Source organism: Phasianus colchicus, chromosome 10 (genome assembly GCF_987193195.1).
Source record: "Phasianus colchicus chromosome 10, bPhaCol1.hap1.1, whole genome shotgun sequence".
In the NCBI taxonomy this organism is placed as follows: Eukaryota; Metazoa; Chordata; class Aves; order Galliformes; family Phasianidae; genus Phasianus; species Phasianus colchicus.
Window position 1 is genome coordinate 4,934,590 of NC_143445.1, and position 16,668 is coordinate 4,951,257.

Here is a 16,668-nt window from a genome sequence, read left to right on the forward strand (position 1 = left end):
ACCCCAAGGGATTTCTGCTGAGCAGAGGCAGCTCCGTGGCTATGGGTGCTGGTTCTCCCTCAATGCACAAAGATCACCACTCATGGTGGTGCCCACCGAGAAACCAGATCCCTCCTGGCCAGCTCAAGAGTGAGAGGGAGCTTCCATCATACTGGGTAACAAACAGGCACACGGATACACGAGTCTCATCTTCAGGATTTCATTTATCCAGCGGAGTTCACTGTATTAACATTTCTGATACTGTTTTCAGCCAGGGTAAGGAAATGAAAACTGGTGCTGAAAGATTAGACATCTACTGAGGGCAGGAATCAGAGGAACCAGCTGTGTTTCAGCTCTCTGCATAGTGCTCCTACCTGCAATCTTGTCATCTATATGCTTGCTCACATCTAAGTGAGGCTGAGATATAGTCAGCTCGGTGCGTTTGCCAGAGTATCTGCATTGCATAAAAATAAAATCTAACTTTCAAAGTTGCGTCCTTGTAATTTTACACGTGTGCCTTTCTTTCTTTTAGTGAGAAAAGTATTTTTTTTTTCCCCCTGGTTATTCTGCATTTTTCATTACCTTGTATACCTCCACCTAACCACCACTTAAGCGTCTCCTATCTAAATTAAACATTCTTGTGCTTTTCAGCCCCTTTCCAGTAGAAGCTGGCATGAGTGAGAGCATACCAACCGTTTTTTTGGCCTCCTGTGAACAATGAGGTATTTAGAAGTGTTTAATTACTCCCTTGAAGTTGGGCAGATGTTGAAACCAACTATCCTACGTAGTACAAGTTTAGCTGAGCAGCAAAGCTGTCAGCTTTTCTTCATGACAAAATGAAAACAGCAATTTGAGGTCGTAAAGGCATTTTCTATTTTTAATATTCAAGTAAAAAAAAAAAAAGCAACCAACAAAACAAGACAAAAAATCCAGCATGCAAATAAAAGGCAAATAAAAGCTAAGTCTATAATGTCTATAATGTGAAATTATAGACTTATATAAGTCTATAATGTGAAAAAGGGAAAAATCCACTTAAAAGAGTGAGTATTTTTAATGAGGACAGGATTTACCTCTGCACAACTGATTCGGTCTCCTTTCAAAACATATCCATAAAACAAGTGTTCTGCTCTGAATAGGACTCAACACTGACACCAGCAGAGGCAGTTATTTACCCAGGTTGCAGCAAAGACCAGAGTCCTGCTGGGGTTCTGTTGTGGCCAGGACCTCCTTGTTGGGTAGAAGCTCTTCCCATCTCTCCACACATTGGTCACGCTGCTCCTGTCACTCCCTCCACCTCTTGCTGAGCTGCTTGAGATTCAGACTCCCCTCTTCTGGACCTGTGCTGGAGATGACTCCATGCAATGATGGAGAGCTGATGGGCATTGAGAGCTGATGGGCATGGACTGTGCTCACTGGGAGTAATGGTGTTGAGCAGCACAGCCCGCTCTGCTGTCCCACAAGCCACAGGAGATGCTAGCTGGAGAGGGAGACCTAGCAGAGGTCGTCCTCTAGGGGAATGGTCAGCTCTATCTGTGACGCCTTCAGAATGTGAGCAACCCAAATCAAACCTGCCAGCAAATTCCTGGCAACTTACTGTTGTTACAAGTGGGACAAGAGCCCGTTGCAGAACTCTACCAAAAAGGCTACTTTTGAGGTTTCAGACACCTGTTTTTCCCTAACTTATCTCTCAGTGCCCTTTGCTCCAAGATGTTTTCCTAGAGCTCTGGTGTCTCTTCCTCTGACCCCTTCCAATAAACATCCTCTCTTGCAGGTTGGCTAGAAGAGGCGGTGTCTCACTAAGGACTTAATCTTCACATCATTTGGAGAAGAATTAACACAAGAAAGATGTTAGTGCAGTGTTTCACATCTAATGCTCCCTGGGATTCCTGCTCAATTGTAACTCTAATTAATTCTAAATGAGAAATTCTCCTGGTTTCATTAATGATGACATCTGCAGGAACCCTGGTCACACACAGAGGTTTTCAGCTATTGTATCAAATATCTAGCATAGGAATAACAATGGATTATATATATTCCCCAATGAGATCAGAAGAAATAAATACACTTTGGTATCACGGGAAATAGCAAATGTCTAAGTAACATAAATCAGATTAAATATCACAGCAGATCAGCACTGTAGTACCACCAGTAAAATAAAGGTGAGTCTGACTAGAAACACTGCCAGGGAGGAAAATGCCATGGCTGCTGGTTCAGCATGCATTGGCTGTAGCCAAAGGGACATGGCTGAGTTTTCTTACAATACACAACAAAATAATACATAAGACTTCCATTCGTAATTTCTGCTTTTCATAACGTGTGTGATCCAACTGCTTGATTTCTTCAGGTTTTTTTGTATGCAACATCATTACGTACTTTTTGGCCAGAGACATTCAAGTGACTGTGTTTGGACTACAAACTCTATCAGGGTCATCAATATGAGAATTTAAACCTATTAGCAGAAATACTAGATGGCACAAGGCAGAATCCTGGTCCTGACTGCCAGAGTTTATATGTAAAACATGAGGAAACAGTTGTATTCTGAGAACAGAAAAAGACATTACTTTTGTTACAGGCCTCCTCATGATGGGTATGCCAACAGGCAGAAGAATAAAAGAAACATGGTTAGGGTACCGTTTTTGAGGAGGGGAAAAACAATAGAAAACAAAATCCTATTTACAGACTGCCTTATTTGCGTATACTTTTTGTGTCTAAAGTGAAAAACGTTCTATAAAACACAGCACATCTCAAGCCTAGGAAGTCTACTAGACGTAGTCGTATTTTGAAGGGTACGAGCGTCCTGCATCCTCGCTCCGAGGAGCTTCTTCATACCCTGGACCCTTCCTAGTCTTCGTGTCAGGTTCATACCCTGAACCAGCCTTATACGGTCCTGTTCTGTAGGAGATATTCCGTCCTGATGCGTTGTAGGACACCGCCTTGTAACTGAAAGACAGGAAAGATGGCATTACCCATTGGAGGCCCTGTGACTACCCAGTGTTGCACCTTCTGTTCCCATTTGCTGATAGATTTCAGGCAGCTTCATAGTGTGTCATCACTCCATGGATGGTTGGACTGGATGATCTTGTAGGTCCTTTCCAACCTTGTGATTCTATGATTCTATCACATGCTGTAAGGCTCTCTTTCATGTGTTCTCCTAAACTTATACATTCTTGAGTAAATCCTCATCTGAGTGAATGACTTGCTACCAACTGTGTAGGTGTCCAAAGCCCTACATGAAGTAAATCATAGCTCAGCTGATGCAATCTTCACTTCATGGTGATCTGTTACACCATCAAAGCTGCAGTTAGTAGGGCCAACTTGGCCAGTACATTACAAATGTTAGAACAGTTTATTGGATGTTAAGGGCAATCTCTCCTACTCTCTATTTGTTTTCAAGTCACGCAGTTAAGGAAGAGAAACAGCCACTTGTGACCCATTATACAAGGCAAGCAGATGTATCATCACAATAACGTTTGCAATGAGGGCATTATGCCTAGACCTGTCTTATGATGTGATGGACGCCTGCTATCCTGACAACCGAGGCTTCACATAGCACCTTCCTGTATCCATCACAGCCACACTTACCGGGATTCTTCTGGAACCATTCCTTTGCAAGCAAGGCACATCATGATTCCTCCTACGAGGGCCAGGCCTCCCGCCACCCAGCCAACAAAGAGGGCTGAGCCAAAGGTGTACCTACAAAACAGCAGTGTGTCTGATTAGTGCTGTTACAGTGGTCCAGGCTATTTCTTCTGAAATACACTGAAAATTCTCTCTCTCCTTCTGGTCCTGCTGAAGTTCCCACGAACACAACTCCACCTGCAGAGTGATCCTTCATGGGACTCCCAGTCCCTTCTTGAGCTGCATAATTGCAGACATCCCAGTCAGTTTTCTTGGACAAGTTATCCTTATATTGAGCAGAGGCTCACTGAATCTTCCATGTCCTGGCTCCAGAATAACAAGCACCCAGTGTTTGTTTTTCCTTTGGCTCATCCTGAGCCAGATGAGCACCTACCTATTCTGGACATTCTGCATTCCCTGGTACATGCTGGTTGTAGACATCCAGAAGTTTGTGACCAGCATGTTTGCAAACACAGACACTCCAGTGATGGCACACAGACCTGGGGTTGAACAGAAAGGTGGTCTGAGACCCACATAGCACAAAACTTGGTTCTTTGAGATGCACAGTGTGATTACATTTCTGCAACAATTTCTACACTTTCACATTCCAGAAGTAAGAATAAAACTTTACAAAATTCCAACTCATACCAGCAGAAAGGCCTGTAACCAGAGGGGCATGAAGCCTTGCTCAGTCCTCAATTTTAGACACTATGCTTTGTGTATGGAAGACACAACTTACTTACCAGCAATAATAAACATGATGCCAGAGGTCAGAGTCATATTGGCTTTTGCAGAATCCTCCATGGTGCCAATTCGGATGCACTTCATAGCAAAAATGCACACGAAGAGGCCAAGGATGCCCAGGACAATGCCCACGATCATAAGGGCCCTCACAGCCTGAAACATTGCTGCAAAACAAATCAACGAGAGCCATAATGAACAAGTGAAGTGAGACTTGTTGGAGACTGGGAGGCTTTTAAAGACTATCTTTAAATAAAAATGTTAAAAGAAAAAAAAATAACATTAACATACTTTGACTTGCTGAAAGCTAAGACCATCCCATGGAAAGCAGACCTCTTATTTAAAAAAAAGAAAGCCTAAGTAATCTTAAGAGCATAGAATCATTAGAGTTGGATGACTTAAAAGCCATCTAGTCCAGCTCTCCTGCAATGAACAGGGACACCTACAGCTCCATCAGGTGCTCAGAGCCCCAACAGCCTGACCTTGGGTGTCTCCAGGGTTGGCGCATCCACTACCCCTCTTGGCAACCTTTGCCAGAGCCTCACCACCCTTATTGTAAAAGTCTTCTTCGCTGATATTTCTATTAATTCTCAGTGAGAGAATGGATATTTAACATTGCAGGATTATATGAAGTCCTTTATTTAAACACTGAAGGAGCCTCAAACCGTATTGTTGGAAAAGTCACAAGTTCCTCCCTGCATTTCAAAGCGGAGTACAAACCTTATTGTTTTAATATGTAAGGATTTGTTTGTTTTGCCTGTCCCTGTATTGAAGTGCATCTCTGCTGCACCTGTAACATATATTACACTATTGCTGTATTGTTGCTTGGTTGACCCTTTTTAAAAAGCAGGAATTATTTTGTAACTGAACTGACTGAGAAAGCATGTTTTCCCCAAGCAGCAAAGAGCTCAGACAGCTCCACCCAGCTATCCATGGTATTTTCAACCACTCTGTGAAGTAGAGTTCCAAGTTTTCCTCCTTCACAGTAAATTAGATGGCACGAGAGAAGAAAAATAATCACCCTGAAAAACACTGCTTGTAGATCAAGGGATAGCTACAACGCTTAGGCAATGACCAAAGCATCCAAATGGTATTGCCTAGCTTAGAAGGCAAGCTGTGATGCTGATGTGTCATACTCGTGAATGCTACTGACCATCAGACCAAAGGCAACAACCACCAATAAAATGAAGAAGTGAAGGAAAAAGACCAGGCAGGGCAGTTTTCTAATAAGGTGGCACGTATCTCCCCAGCCTGGCAGAGAACAGAAAGGTGACAGTGCTGGCAGAGCACTAGGAGAGTGTTGTCGAAACTAATTCAAGGGCTGTTGTGACTTAGACAGAATACTTTGCAGCCTCCAACAAGATCTCATGACCCCGGGTTCAGCTTTGATAATCCATACCCATTCAGGAAGGATGATGAAAGCTTATGAGTGATGGAGAGGGGGAGGAAATGCATCCCCAGCACCTGTGATAACCCTGCCTATCACCCCTTTTACTGGGCTGGACAGGAAGACAGCAGCACCCATGTGTACCATATAAGATTCCCCAGCTGAAGCAGGATGAGCTGGTGCAGGAGAGCAGGGAGCAGACCTATTGGCCTTACAAAAGGATGGAGAAAGGAAACGTTTATAAACTCTATCTAGGATGGCAAGGTGGGTGCTGCAGTGCCTCCCTGCTTGTGGAGGAGCCTGAACAAAACCATGCTGGTGCCAAAATGAATGGAGAACCAACCACTAACTGGAACTACATCACTTTTTCCCATCTAGCAGTCCCACTGGGGCTGCTGCTCTTATGACTCAATTTGCCCTTATCAGCTGATAACGAGTGCTAACGAGCCTGGGGTTTTCAATCTCCCATTCATCAGCCCCCAGGTGTGAGCTCACTAGTTATTATTCATTGGAGAACAAGAAGCTGGCGGATATGCCTTATCAGCCCTCAAAAGGTGTTCGTGCAGCACCTGATGCAGAACAGAAAGCTGTAAAGAAAAGAAAATCACAATACTCATTTGTCTTTACGGTCTCTTAAAGTTCTTTCCAATTGCTTTCGTTTCAGGACAGCCAGTAGAAGCTGACAAGGTAGAGTAGACACAATGGATCCTGATGGAAGGTCCTTGTAGCTCTCAGGATCTGTCCCTAAGACAGTCTTATGCTCCTGGGCTGTTTCCCACAGACCTTACGGTCTCTACCTACCATCACTACGGCAGTCTGAACCCTTAAAGAGGAGGTGATCTTAAGCCAAGACCTCACAGATATCATGGGCTCCCAGTAGAGATGTTCCCAGTGCTTTGAGTGCGCCTGGAAGGACAGAATGGGCAGGTCAAGCACCTCCATGCAGAGACAGGACTTCTTCTGGAGCACCAGAGACCAAACGTGATGGATTGCAATTGAAAATGGGCAACCTGCAGCTGTAAAAATGAAGGAGAGAGGGACACAGCGGGGCACAAAAGTGCAAAGCAATTGGCAGTGTCTCCTCAGTATAAGACATCCGTGCCACAAGGCTGATGTGTACATCATCTCTGTTGAAGGGATGGGAAGGAAAAGAGGGTGCTCCTAGCTCTGCTGTAGCATTAAGACCCCTTCACCTGGATCATGGGACCAAAAGTGAGGGCCTTTCGTAATGAGAGCACAGTAGTTTCAAGTGGATTCTGGCAGCCATCAGAAGTCCTCCAAGCAGAGCTGCTTTCAAAGGGCAGTGACCTCCGATAGAAGGAAGGAGTGGAAGGGCTCAGACAAACAAAATAAGAGTCTAAGGAAAAAATTTGCACCAGGAGCATGAGTTAACATGCTGCCCTATAATTAGAGCCAAGCATGGAAATGACCTGCCCCTCTTTACATATGTATTTTGCATGATACCTGGACAAATATGATTGCTTATTTTTGCACACTCCATTTCCACACAAAGAGAAAATAGTATCAACCCAAGCCTGCTGACTGAAGTAAATGTGCAATCTGGATATATGTTTTTCAGTCCCAAGTGGAAATGGAGAGCTGTCTTTTCTCTGAGCGTTGTTGTGAGTAGGAGAGGTGAAAAGCACCTTAAAGTCAACAAAACTAACATCACCAATCACTGATGCAGAATACAAAGGCGGAAAAGTAAGTTTATGACGGGTTATAATCAATGGAATATTGAAACACGGGGAAAAAATGAGATTTTTGAGTTAACCAAATTCAACATGAGCCATTCCTTATTTATGTTTTAAGGTTCTCATCAACTAAATAGACACAGAAAGATAATAAAAGAGATAGGTCTACAGCACAATAGGAAATGCCTGTGACCATCGTGCATGCTCCCTTATTGCTGTAGAACTTTAAAAAAAGAAAAAAAGAAAAGAAAAAAGAAAACTGGAATATGGACAACCGCCTCCAATGCCCTGGTCTTCAACAAAGCATTTGAGCACGTCAGCCGTGAGGATATGGGACTGAGAGCCTGCATTGTTTTCTTTTACACCACTCAGTAGATGCAAAAGGCCTACATACAATGGTGTTTACTTGCACCAAGAGTGAAAACTGCTCTCAGATCTGCATTCATTCCTCACTGGCAGGTTACAGGTGCAGTAGGTCATGGGAAGGCATGGCAAACCAAGCTGGCTGCAGCCATGGCACACAACCAGCTCAGAAGCACAGGATACCCTCAAGGGCAGTAGGATGGGAAAACAGCTCCTTTTTTACGTGACACTGAGGAAATAGCAAGCAACATAGAAAGTAGTGCCCTTCTACAACCTACCACTGCAACCACTATAAAACTCAGTGTAAAATCTGAACACACCACTCCACTCCTTGCCCTTCCTACTCTACCCAGGGGCAGATTTCTTCTGTGACTTTGTTATTAAAAAAATATTTCAGTTGGTTTTGGTAGAACACATTATTCTGATAAAAAAGGCAAGAACCGCACACAGCTGCTTCCCTTCTGCTTCAATTCAAAAGGACAGAATATCCACAGGTCTAAGTATCCTCACATCAGTAACAGCCAAACCCCATGGCACTCATCCAGAGATCACCTACATAGGCTCTGAGTTGTAATCTGCACCGAGCAAAGCTATTATTTCAGTAGCAAATACTCACGTATTTTTATGCTTATACACTGAATAGCCCAGAAATTTTATTCCTTGCAAAGTGTTTTAAGGTAGCTGTTCCTGTTTTTGAGTGCAGAACAGCTCCTGGGTTCAACCTGGTGCGTTTTTGCCCTACCTGGCAGCCCAAGAATGGTGAAATACGGCCGGCATTCTGTAAAGCCAGAGCTCTGCCGCACGCAGCTCCTCCACAATCCCTGATATTGGAAGACGGCCGTCACCGGGTTGTCGTACAAGTCCTGCGTGCTCCACATATCCATGGCAGTGGACATGATGCACCCCACAACACCCAGCGACGAGACGAGGAACCCCATCACTTGGCAAAGAGTCGTGGACATGGCGTCTCCCCCGGTGAGAGGAGTGAGACAGCCCCAGTGAAGCTGAAGACCTAATGGGAGCGCCGAGGTCCTCCTGCCCGCACCGCCAGAAGTGCAGCAGCCCTTATCAGATGCTTTCCATTGAGCGGCGTGTTTGCTCAAAGTGTTTTTGCAAGATAGACCAGTTTCACTCTCACAGAGTCGGTTTGTGCCGGCAGGGCCTGAGATAGGAGACTTTGTCCTTTAGAAGTGCTTGTCCTTCCCTGGCTAAGCGGCCACGCTCGGTCAAGTGTTGGGAAACACACTTGGAGAATGAGCTGTGCCCCACCAAAACCCTCCAATGCCTCTTGGGCTCTTGCTGAGTGCTTGGAATGGTGTGAGCACACTGAGAGGGGCAAAGGAAAAGAGAGCGCTGCTGGGAGAGCTCAGAGCCTATAGCCCTGGCTGCCTCCTTCTTGGCTCTCTGCTTTGCCATTGGGCCGAGATAGGGACTGCTCTATGGCTTGTTATCCATGCAGAGTGGTAGACAGGGACAATGGCAGTGAGCTCAGTGGGAGGGCATGGGGCTGCTGGCTTGACCCATGGGAGAGAGATGTCGTTGCTCCTTGCAGCCTCTGTGAGCATCACTGGGGTCACCTCAAGCGCTGCCCACAACACCCAGTCAAGAACCCCAAGTGACCAGCAAAGCTCCTGCATTCATCTCCTCTCATCCATGTCCTCAGCACTCATCACTCAACCGCACTGAAATCCATATGGGAAAAGAGGAAGGAAGAATATAGGGAAGGTGCTTGTCTACATAACCTAGAGCCATAGTCCTGCAAAATGGGGCAGGGAATGGAAGAATTAGGAAATGATTCTCTTTTCACACAGTGGAGAAGTGCTGGGCTCAGGGCTCTAATGTGTCTCCACAGTAATAGTGAGATATTACACTCTGCTACCCATGGAGCGCAGTGAGGTACAAAGACCCTTCAAACTTCACATTCATCCCTTCTGATCCAAAACTTTGCTCTGAGAGACTTACTTCAGCCCCAACCTAGAAACACATTTCTCCTTTATCCGGGTCTACAGCATTCCATGCCATAGACATCATCAATACAACTGCCTGAGTATGGAGCTGCACGAAAGCCACCAGGAAGGGAGGAGAAGCTGATTTCTGTGTATAGCTAAGCTATACTAAATTTATTACATATTGGCTATTGCTTCTACCTTCTGGAGAATGACGACCAAGACACTTCTTTTTCTTTTGGGAACATGCAGAGGGCTGGACAGCAGACAGGAATGCTCTCTCTGGTAGCTCCTCCTGTAGCAGCCAAAATTCACATCCCACACAGAGCTCTAAATCACAGCCACCAAAGCTCTATTGGGTCAGGAAAAAGATGTTGTTTCTCCCAGAAATCTTATTTGAATTCAGTAATTTCTACCGAATTCAGTAAATTGAGAACAGGAGAAGAGCTATATCCATCACACCTAAAGGTCAGAAGTCACCAGCAAAAATGATAGCGTGAATGAAAAAACATAGAAATGAGCAGTCAAGAACCAGGGATGGTAGGAGATGCTCTTTCTCAGCAAAGGAGGGGGTACATTCAAAGACACACCTTGTATGGATTAACACATTACAAAAAATCATGGTTGGGAGTATCTGGAAACCAGAAGGATGACGAGGGCTAAAACAAGCAGTGTAGCCAACTCACCACCCCAGCTTGTGGCAGGTGGGGATGGGAAGGAGACGCCCTTTGATCCTGCTGTCCCCATTCCTGAGCATCAACCCAAAGGAGCTGTGAACCCAATCCCCCTGCTCCCCAGCAGGTCTGAAGGATTTCTCTTCTCCTTCATGTCCCAGGACACGCCTTCATCTTTCCATCTTGAGCCCATGTTGCTCTTTTTCCATGCTTCAAACCATGTCCCAAGGACTAACATTCCTCTTGGGCATAACTCCTGCCCTCAAGGTTGTTGTCACCCTGCAGCATTTGTATACAACAGCTTTTAGGGCTGCAGAAAAAAAAAAAAAAAGAAAAAGAAAAAAAAGGCCTAAAAGGCTGGTCACAGTAAAGATAACCTTTGGATGGGATGAAAAAAAAAGTGGTGAAAATGCAAAGGACCAATAATATTTTCCAGACATTTTTCCCAAGGAAAGCTCCAGTTCCTTGGTGGAGTGGCCTTCCTGCACACCATGTCCCTGTGTTTGCTCTGCTGGGAGGGGAGCAACCACTCCTTCCTCTGACCCTTCCTGCTGGTTTCAGCTGCATGCAGCTGGAGTGGCAATTTGAGCCAACAAGTAAATTCTCTCCTTCTCTCCCCAGGCCCATCTCCCATTCCAACAGTCCATTACATTGCCCCTATTTGTGTCCTGACCTCATGGTCTGCCACCAGGCAGTGCTCGCTAACCTTCCCTTGGGGATGCAGTTTTCTCCAGCAGATGGGGGAATGCTATTTTTCCATCATCATCATCACTCAGGGGCTTCAAAATTACTTGGAACAGAGGAGCACCACAGGACTATCCCCAGTAGCCTCTAGTTGTGCAAAAATGCCTGGATGAACCCCATCTGCCTCTGATTTTGAGGGCCCAAATTGAATCATGGCTCTGAAGAGTTCTAACCAGAGCAGGATTACACATTTTATCTCAGATTCTTGCATGTTCTCCCTTAGAAAATGGAGCTGAGCAAGCGTCTTCAGTAACAAGGGTTGTGCTGCAGCCTTGAGCTGAGTAACAAATGAATGCCCAGCCATGTTCAACACTCCAGACGCTGCTATGTTTGAAGGATTTTTGCTTTTTGGAGAGGTTTCTATTTGCTCATTGCTAAGCATATTGCCTAAGTTGCTATCGAGTCAGCCCAGTGTTAGCTGCTTGCTATTTCTCATGCTCTGATTAACACTGCACTCCTAAACACCAGGGACACAAGGCTCTCACGAATACTTTCCTGAGTGGTTGGTTGTAGCAAAATTATAGACAAAAAAGCCACAAACCTGCATTCCTGGCTCGTTTTCCCCAAATGCAATGTGCTTGTTTCTGAGCCATTCGTTGACAGGGAAAAAATTTCCTTTGCAAGAAACTCATGGTGCCATTTTCCCAGCACCCAGGCCAATGACAGGTGAGAACTGGAGCAAGCTGCTCAGAAAAGTTATGGCTGTCCCATCCCTGATCAGTACCAGGTTGGATGGGGCCCTGGACAGTCTGACCTGATGGAGGACAGCCAGCCCATGGCAAGGGTTGGAACTCAAGGGGCTTTAAGTTTCCTTCAAACCTAAGCCATTCTGTGATTCTATAACCTGACGGTTTTATCTGAACTGTTGGCTCAGTGCACAGCTTGAGGAATGGCTAGGTGACAGGAAGCTGTAGGCATCTCAGTGCCTTTACCACAACACCTCCAGCCACTCTTGATAGATGTCTATGGCCAGTGGTTGAAACGTGAAAGACTCAGAGCACAGACCTCCTTAGAGTCATAGAAGCGCAGAATATCCTAATTCGGAAGGGACTCACAAGGATCACGGAGTCCAACTCCTGGCTCCATATAACACCATCCAAAATCCGGGCCGTATTTCTGAGAGTATGAGCTATTTTTTAGTTTCCAGCAAGTTGGCTTAATGCTTGGATCAGAGGGCTGGCTGTGCCACGTAGTAATGATGAGCAGTACAGATACAGATAGGAAGGGGCATGATGGAGAGACTTCTCTTGTAAAGACCAAGCTTCCCATCAAGAAATAGAGAACGTGTATTTTTCCCCACTCAGAACACAGGGACGCCCACCAAACTAGGAAAAGGAAGGCTACTTTTTGACCACTCCCCTCTTCAGCTCATTCTTGCTTTATCTACCCAGGCGTCAGCCCTGGATTATCTCAAAAGTGTTCACTGGGCCCACTGCGACTCCTGAATGTTATCACTGCCTCTCCCCTAAAAATCACCTACAGCTCATATTTACTTTAAAATTTGCAAATATAGCTCACACCCTGCCAGTCAGTTCCAGCTTGTTCAGAACGAAACAAAGCAAACCCACCCTTTTCTTTCTGTCCTGCCATTTTTTCTGATGACCACAGCCTCCAAAAGTATGTGACCCACCTGTCTATGGCAGAAGAAGGGCTGACTGGCCTTCATGAAAATCAACGAGAAAAGGGGACACCTCAACTTCTCCATATGTGAAGCTGGTTATGATGGTTGCTGGCAGATATTTCAAAAAGTGGAGATGAACCAATTGGGCTGAAGAATTTAAAGCAGCAAGTAGAGCTTTGGAGGGAATTCACCATGGCCATTGCCAGTGGAGAACTGTGACACAGCAATTAGCAGTCCCCATCCAAGCTAATGTCCAGCAGAAAGCAATTCCAGGGAGAGGAGCTGCTGCTTCCTTGGCCAGTGAGCTGCCCAATCTCCAAAGAATGAAAAAAAATACCAGAGCAAGGCTTTTGCAAGGGCTATGCCACAAAATGTGCGTTGATTGCGTATATAAAAAAAAAAGAAAACCTTATCAGAATGTCATTAATTGGAAACAAATCCAAGACACAAAAAGCCCGTTGATAGCATAGAGTTTATAACAAGTCCAAATGAACTTTGAAAGGATGCGGAAATCCCGACATGAAAGCATACATGGTCACAAAGAGTTACCAGCTACAGAAATTTAATGGGGTGCTCTCGAACTCAAAGTTTGCTTTTGGAAAAATGAAATAGTCTTATTTTTTTTTAAGTCAACAGCCATTTGTTCCAGAGTCAAGAGATATCTCAGCCTTCCTGGGAGGTCAGAAGGGGCTTTGCCTCAGGAACAAAACGGCCTTTCAGAAATGGCCAAACAGCTCTAGCTGAACAGATCTGGAAAAAAGAGACTGGGACACACAAGAGAAAGATTACTGACCAGATTACTGTTGCTTAATAAACTTGTAAGCAACTGAAAAAAAAACTCTTCTTTTTGCAGAAAGCGTGACTTATGCAATAGGTGAAATAATCAGCTTCACCAGCACTCAGCTACCATTTCCTTATTACTTTATGTTCAAATTCAGATCATGTCCTCCAGACAATCACAGGAAGGACTGCCCACACACCAAAGCAAGCAGCAAAAATAAATAAATAAATAAATAAGATAAAGCAAAATCAGAAATAACAGGCTTAGATCTCAAGCGACATATTTCACCAGAGACTGACTGTTTATAGCCAAACAGCAAAGGCAAAGAGACATAAAGTACCCGTGTTATTTCTCATTTTCATCTATTATCTTGATTTTTCCTCAATCTATTTGAAATTAAAATTCCCAACTAAATTGAAGATAGATGATGGGCAAGACAAGTTTAATCTTTGCTAAGGGAGGGAGGGATTGAAAAAAGAATTCTTCAGAAACCAAAACTTCATCGATGTACTCAGGTCACCTCGTTGCTTTGCTGGAGTCCTATTATTTTTATTCACTCCAGCACTATTGTTCCCAATATAAATTGCCATTGTCAGAATAATAAATAGGGGTTTATAATAGAAATGCTGACAAACCATTAACTATGGTGAGGTTAGCAAGGGGCGTTTAATGGAGATCGAGGTACAGCATGGTTAAAATAAACTACTTGACAATCCTCTTAAATAATTTCTTAGCAAATTTGATCTTTAGCATCATTTTTTGTCCCCGTCTGGTTGGGATACAGCTGTCCTTTGCTGGTGGAGAGAGGGACAAGATGCCCATAGGAGCAGATGAATGCAGAGGATGGAGCCCAGCAGCATAGAGCTTATTTTTGCACCAGCTTCTCCAGAGACTGGCGGTGTCGGGTGATATATAACAGGAGGGGAAAGGGGGGAGAGCATGGAGTGACTTCAGAAAAAAGAGCTAGCCCTGCTCATTAAAAAGAAAGAAAAAACCCACCTCATTTTGTAGGGCAGTGCTGCCAGCAGCGGTTGCAGAAACCAGTTCATTGGGACAAAAGCCCATAAATATTTACATACTACACACTGGTGGGGAAAGCAAGAATCCCCCAGCAGCACTGAGGGTTTTTACTGCAACTTCAGGATCTCACCCACCATTGTATTTTAAACTTGTGTTTTATTCACTGGGCTTTTAAAATTCCTTCCTGTCAGTGACTACAATAAACCCAGCAAATTCCATGTAGTGATTCACCCAGTAGCTCTGTGGACCCTATAAGCAAACAGTTCAATGGGAATCCCAACATTTAGGAAAAGATTTGGGAGAGGCAGAGCCCCTGGCACCTGAAGGTCCTGAGCATCCATGCAGGTGATTCCAGGCAGGAATTAGTTGGAAAGAAGGATCCAGAGATGGATTATGTGGTGATAGCCCCATATATGAAGTACACCTCATGCTGATGTCTCAGAACACAATCACACTGGGTTATACTGCTTAGATTTGCACAGATAGACTGCCTGTGAACAAAGCCATTTTTGTGCATGGTGCTTGTTCCTACTTTGGAAATACCATTTTGTAGGTCTTCTGCAGTATCTGCTGATATAATTGGTTTCTTCCCTTCATTCTTAACATGTCAAAGCACAAAACAGGTGGATAGAACAGCCCAAGTGCCCCTTTCCTTGGTGTATTAAAGTGAGAAGGAAATCCTGACAGTCCTGTCAGAACCTAATTGCTCATGGCCCTGGATTCTCCGGGCACAAATGGGATGGGAATGATACCCACGGAAGGAAAAACTGAAAACGAAGAAGAATTAGTGAGAAATCCAACCTGATGTTGTTAGCCCATACAGGAAGAGTTAAATTGTGATACAGCTCTTTGAAAAGGGCTGAAATTCTCCATTCCCAAGGACAGTCGTGTTTCTGGTGGGAAGCTGTGTGCACTGCTCAGCTGGATGTGAGCGCTATCCAAGTCATCTCCAGTGCATTGCCCCAACACCTAACCTGCAGCGAGCTGTAACAAGCCTTCCTAAAACCCAGCCTGGCCATGGGAGTTGAGGTGCTTCCAAAGGACCTGTCTTTCAAACAGAGCCATCAACCCACGTTCCTTCAGGCTAAAACCTGGGATCCCCTCTCTGCTCTGAATATCACCCATCACCACCGCTCAACCACAGCAACAGGCAACCACGATGCGAGGCAGATGTTCTCTGCACAAACAAATCCTACCTGGCAGCCCCAGGATGGTGAAGTAACCACGGCACTCAGTGAAGCCAGAGCTCTCACGGACACACGTGCGCCACAGGCCCTGGTAGTTGAACACCGCCGTCACCGGGTTGTTGTACAGGTCCTGGGTGCTCCACTGATCCATGCACGTCGATGCAATGATTCCTCCTATTCCTAAGGCCGATACCACGAAGCCCATGGACTGACATATGGTGACGGACATGGTGTTGGTTGCTCGCTAGGCAGGTCCTCAGTGCGCGCAAGCCTCCACAAGCTGGCTCTGGGGCAGGCAGCCAGGGCAGAAGGGACTTTTAGCTGGAGGCACAGCCTACGTCATGGATGGGAGTCAGGAGAGGCCTGGCCTGCACTGTACAAACCTACCCTTTCCTTTTATCTGTTTCGGTGAGATAACTTCCCTCGCCCGGTACCAAGGGCTGCTGGTTGCACACGGTGTGAATGCCTCGCTCTCTGTTTACCTTCTACATCGAAACAGAGGTGCAGACAGCATGGGCAGATGAGGACCAGCAGGTTCCTTTGAAACAGCCAAGGAGAACCTTCTGCAGAAACACCTGCATGCCCCAGAAGGCCAGGTGCAGAGACACTTCAGTTAGATGCCAGATACAAAACCCTAACCCTCTTCTGGCAGGGATGATGCTTCCAAACCAAGTGGGGAAGCATTTATTAGCATGCTTTCAGCTGGAGGATGTTTGCAAATACACATAGGACAAAGCTCTCAACTGAGCTCCATGTGGCTGTAGATCACTGTGGCCAGGACCAGGCTTGGCATGGCTGGAGATGTGTCACCTCACCACACAAATCAAACCTGCTCCCAGGGACCTTCACCCCATGTTGCATTGCCCAGCTTGGCCATGGGCCAGACTACCACCTCCTGCTCCACCAAAAGCTT

At 45.3% G+C, this 16,668-nt stretch overlaps 1 protein-coding gene across 2 annotated transcripts; it reads right to left on the reverse strand.

Moving 5' to 3' along the window:
* Positions 1-914: 914 nt before the first annotated feature.
* CLDN18 (claudin 18) lies at positions 915-15,984 on the reverse strand. 2 transcript variants are annotated; one of them, XM_031596219.2, is made up of 5 exons: positions 15,765-15,984; positions 4,341-4,505; positions 3,992-4,097; positions 3,562-3,672; positions 915-2,919 (listed from the first exon to the last, which is right to left on the reverse strand). In XM_031596219.2, exons 1-5 carry the CDS (start codon positions 15,982-15,984, stop codon positions 2,742-2,744), a joined length of 780 nt encoding a protein of 259 aa, XP_031452079.1. In that variant the 3' UTR covers positions 915-2,741. The 2 variants fall into 2 exon arrangements, with proteins under 2 accessions (XP_031452079.1, XP_031452078.1); XM_031596218.2 differs by lacking the exon at positions 15,765-15,984 and adding an exon at positions 8,525-8,834.
* Between the last annotated feature and the right edge of the window lie 684 nt (positions 15,985-16,668).

What these genes read in the sequence shown, in the direction of transcription:
- CLDN18 (XM_031596219.2), bottom strand. Translation starts at nt 15,984, where the DNA reads ATGTCCGTCACCATATGTCAGTCCATGGGCTTCGTGGTATCGGCCTTA. An exon ending in ATGCAGAATGTCCAGAATAG is followed by an intron (nt 3,673 to 3,991) that starts GTAGGTGCTCAT and finishes GCTGTTTTGTAG; the next exon opens with GTACACCTTTGGCTCAGCCC. An exon ending in ATGGTTCCAGAAGAATCCCG is followed by an intron (nt 2,920 to 3,561) that starts GTAAGTGTGGCT and finishes CCTGTCTTTCAG; the next exon opens with TTACAAGGCGGTGTCCTACA.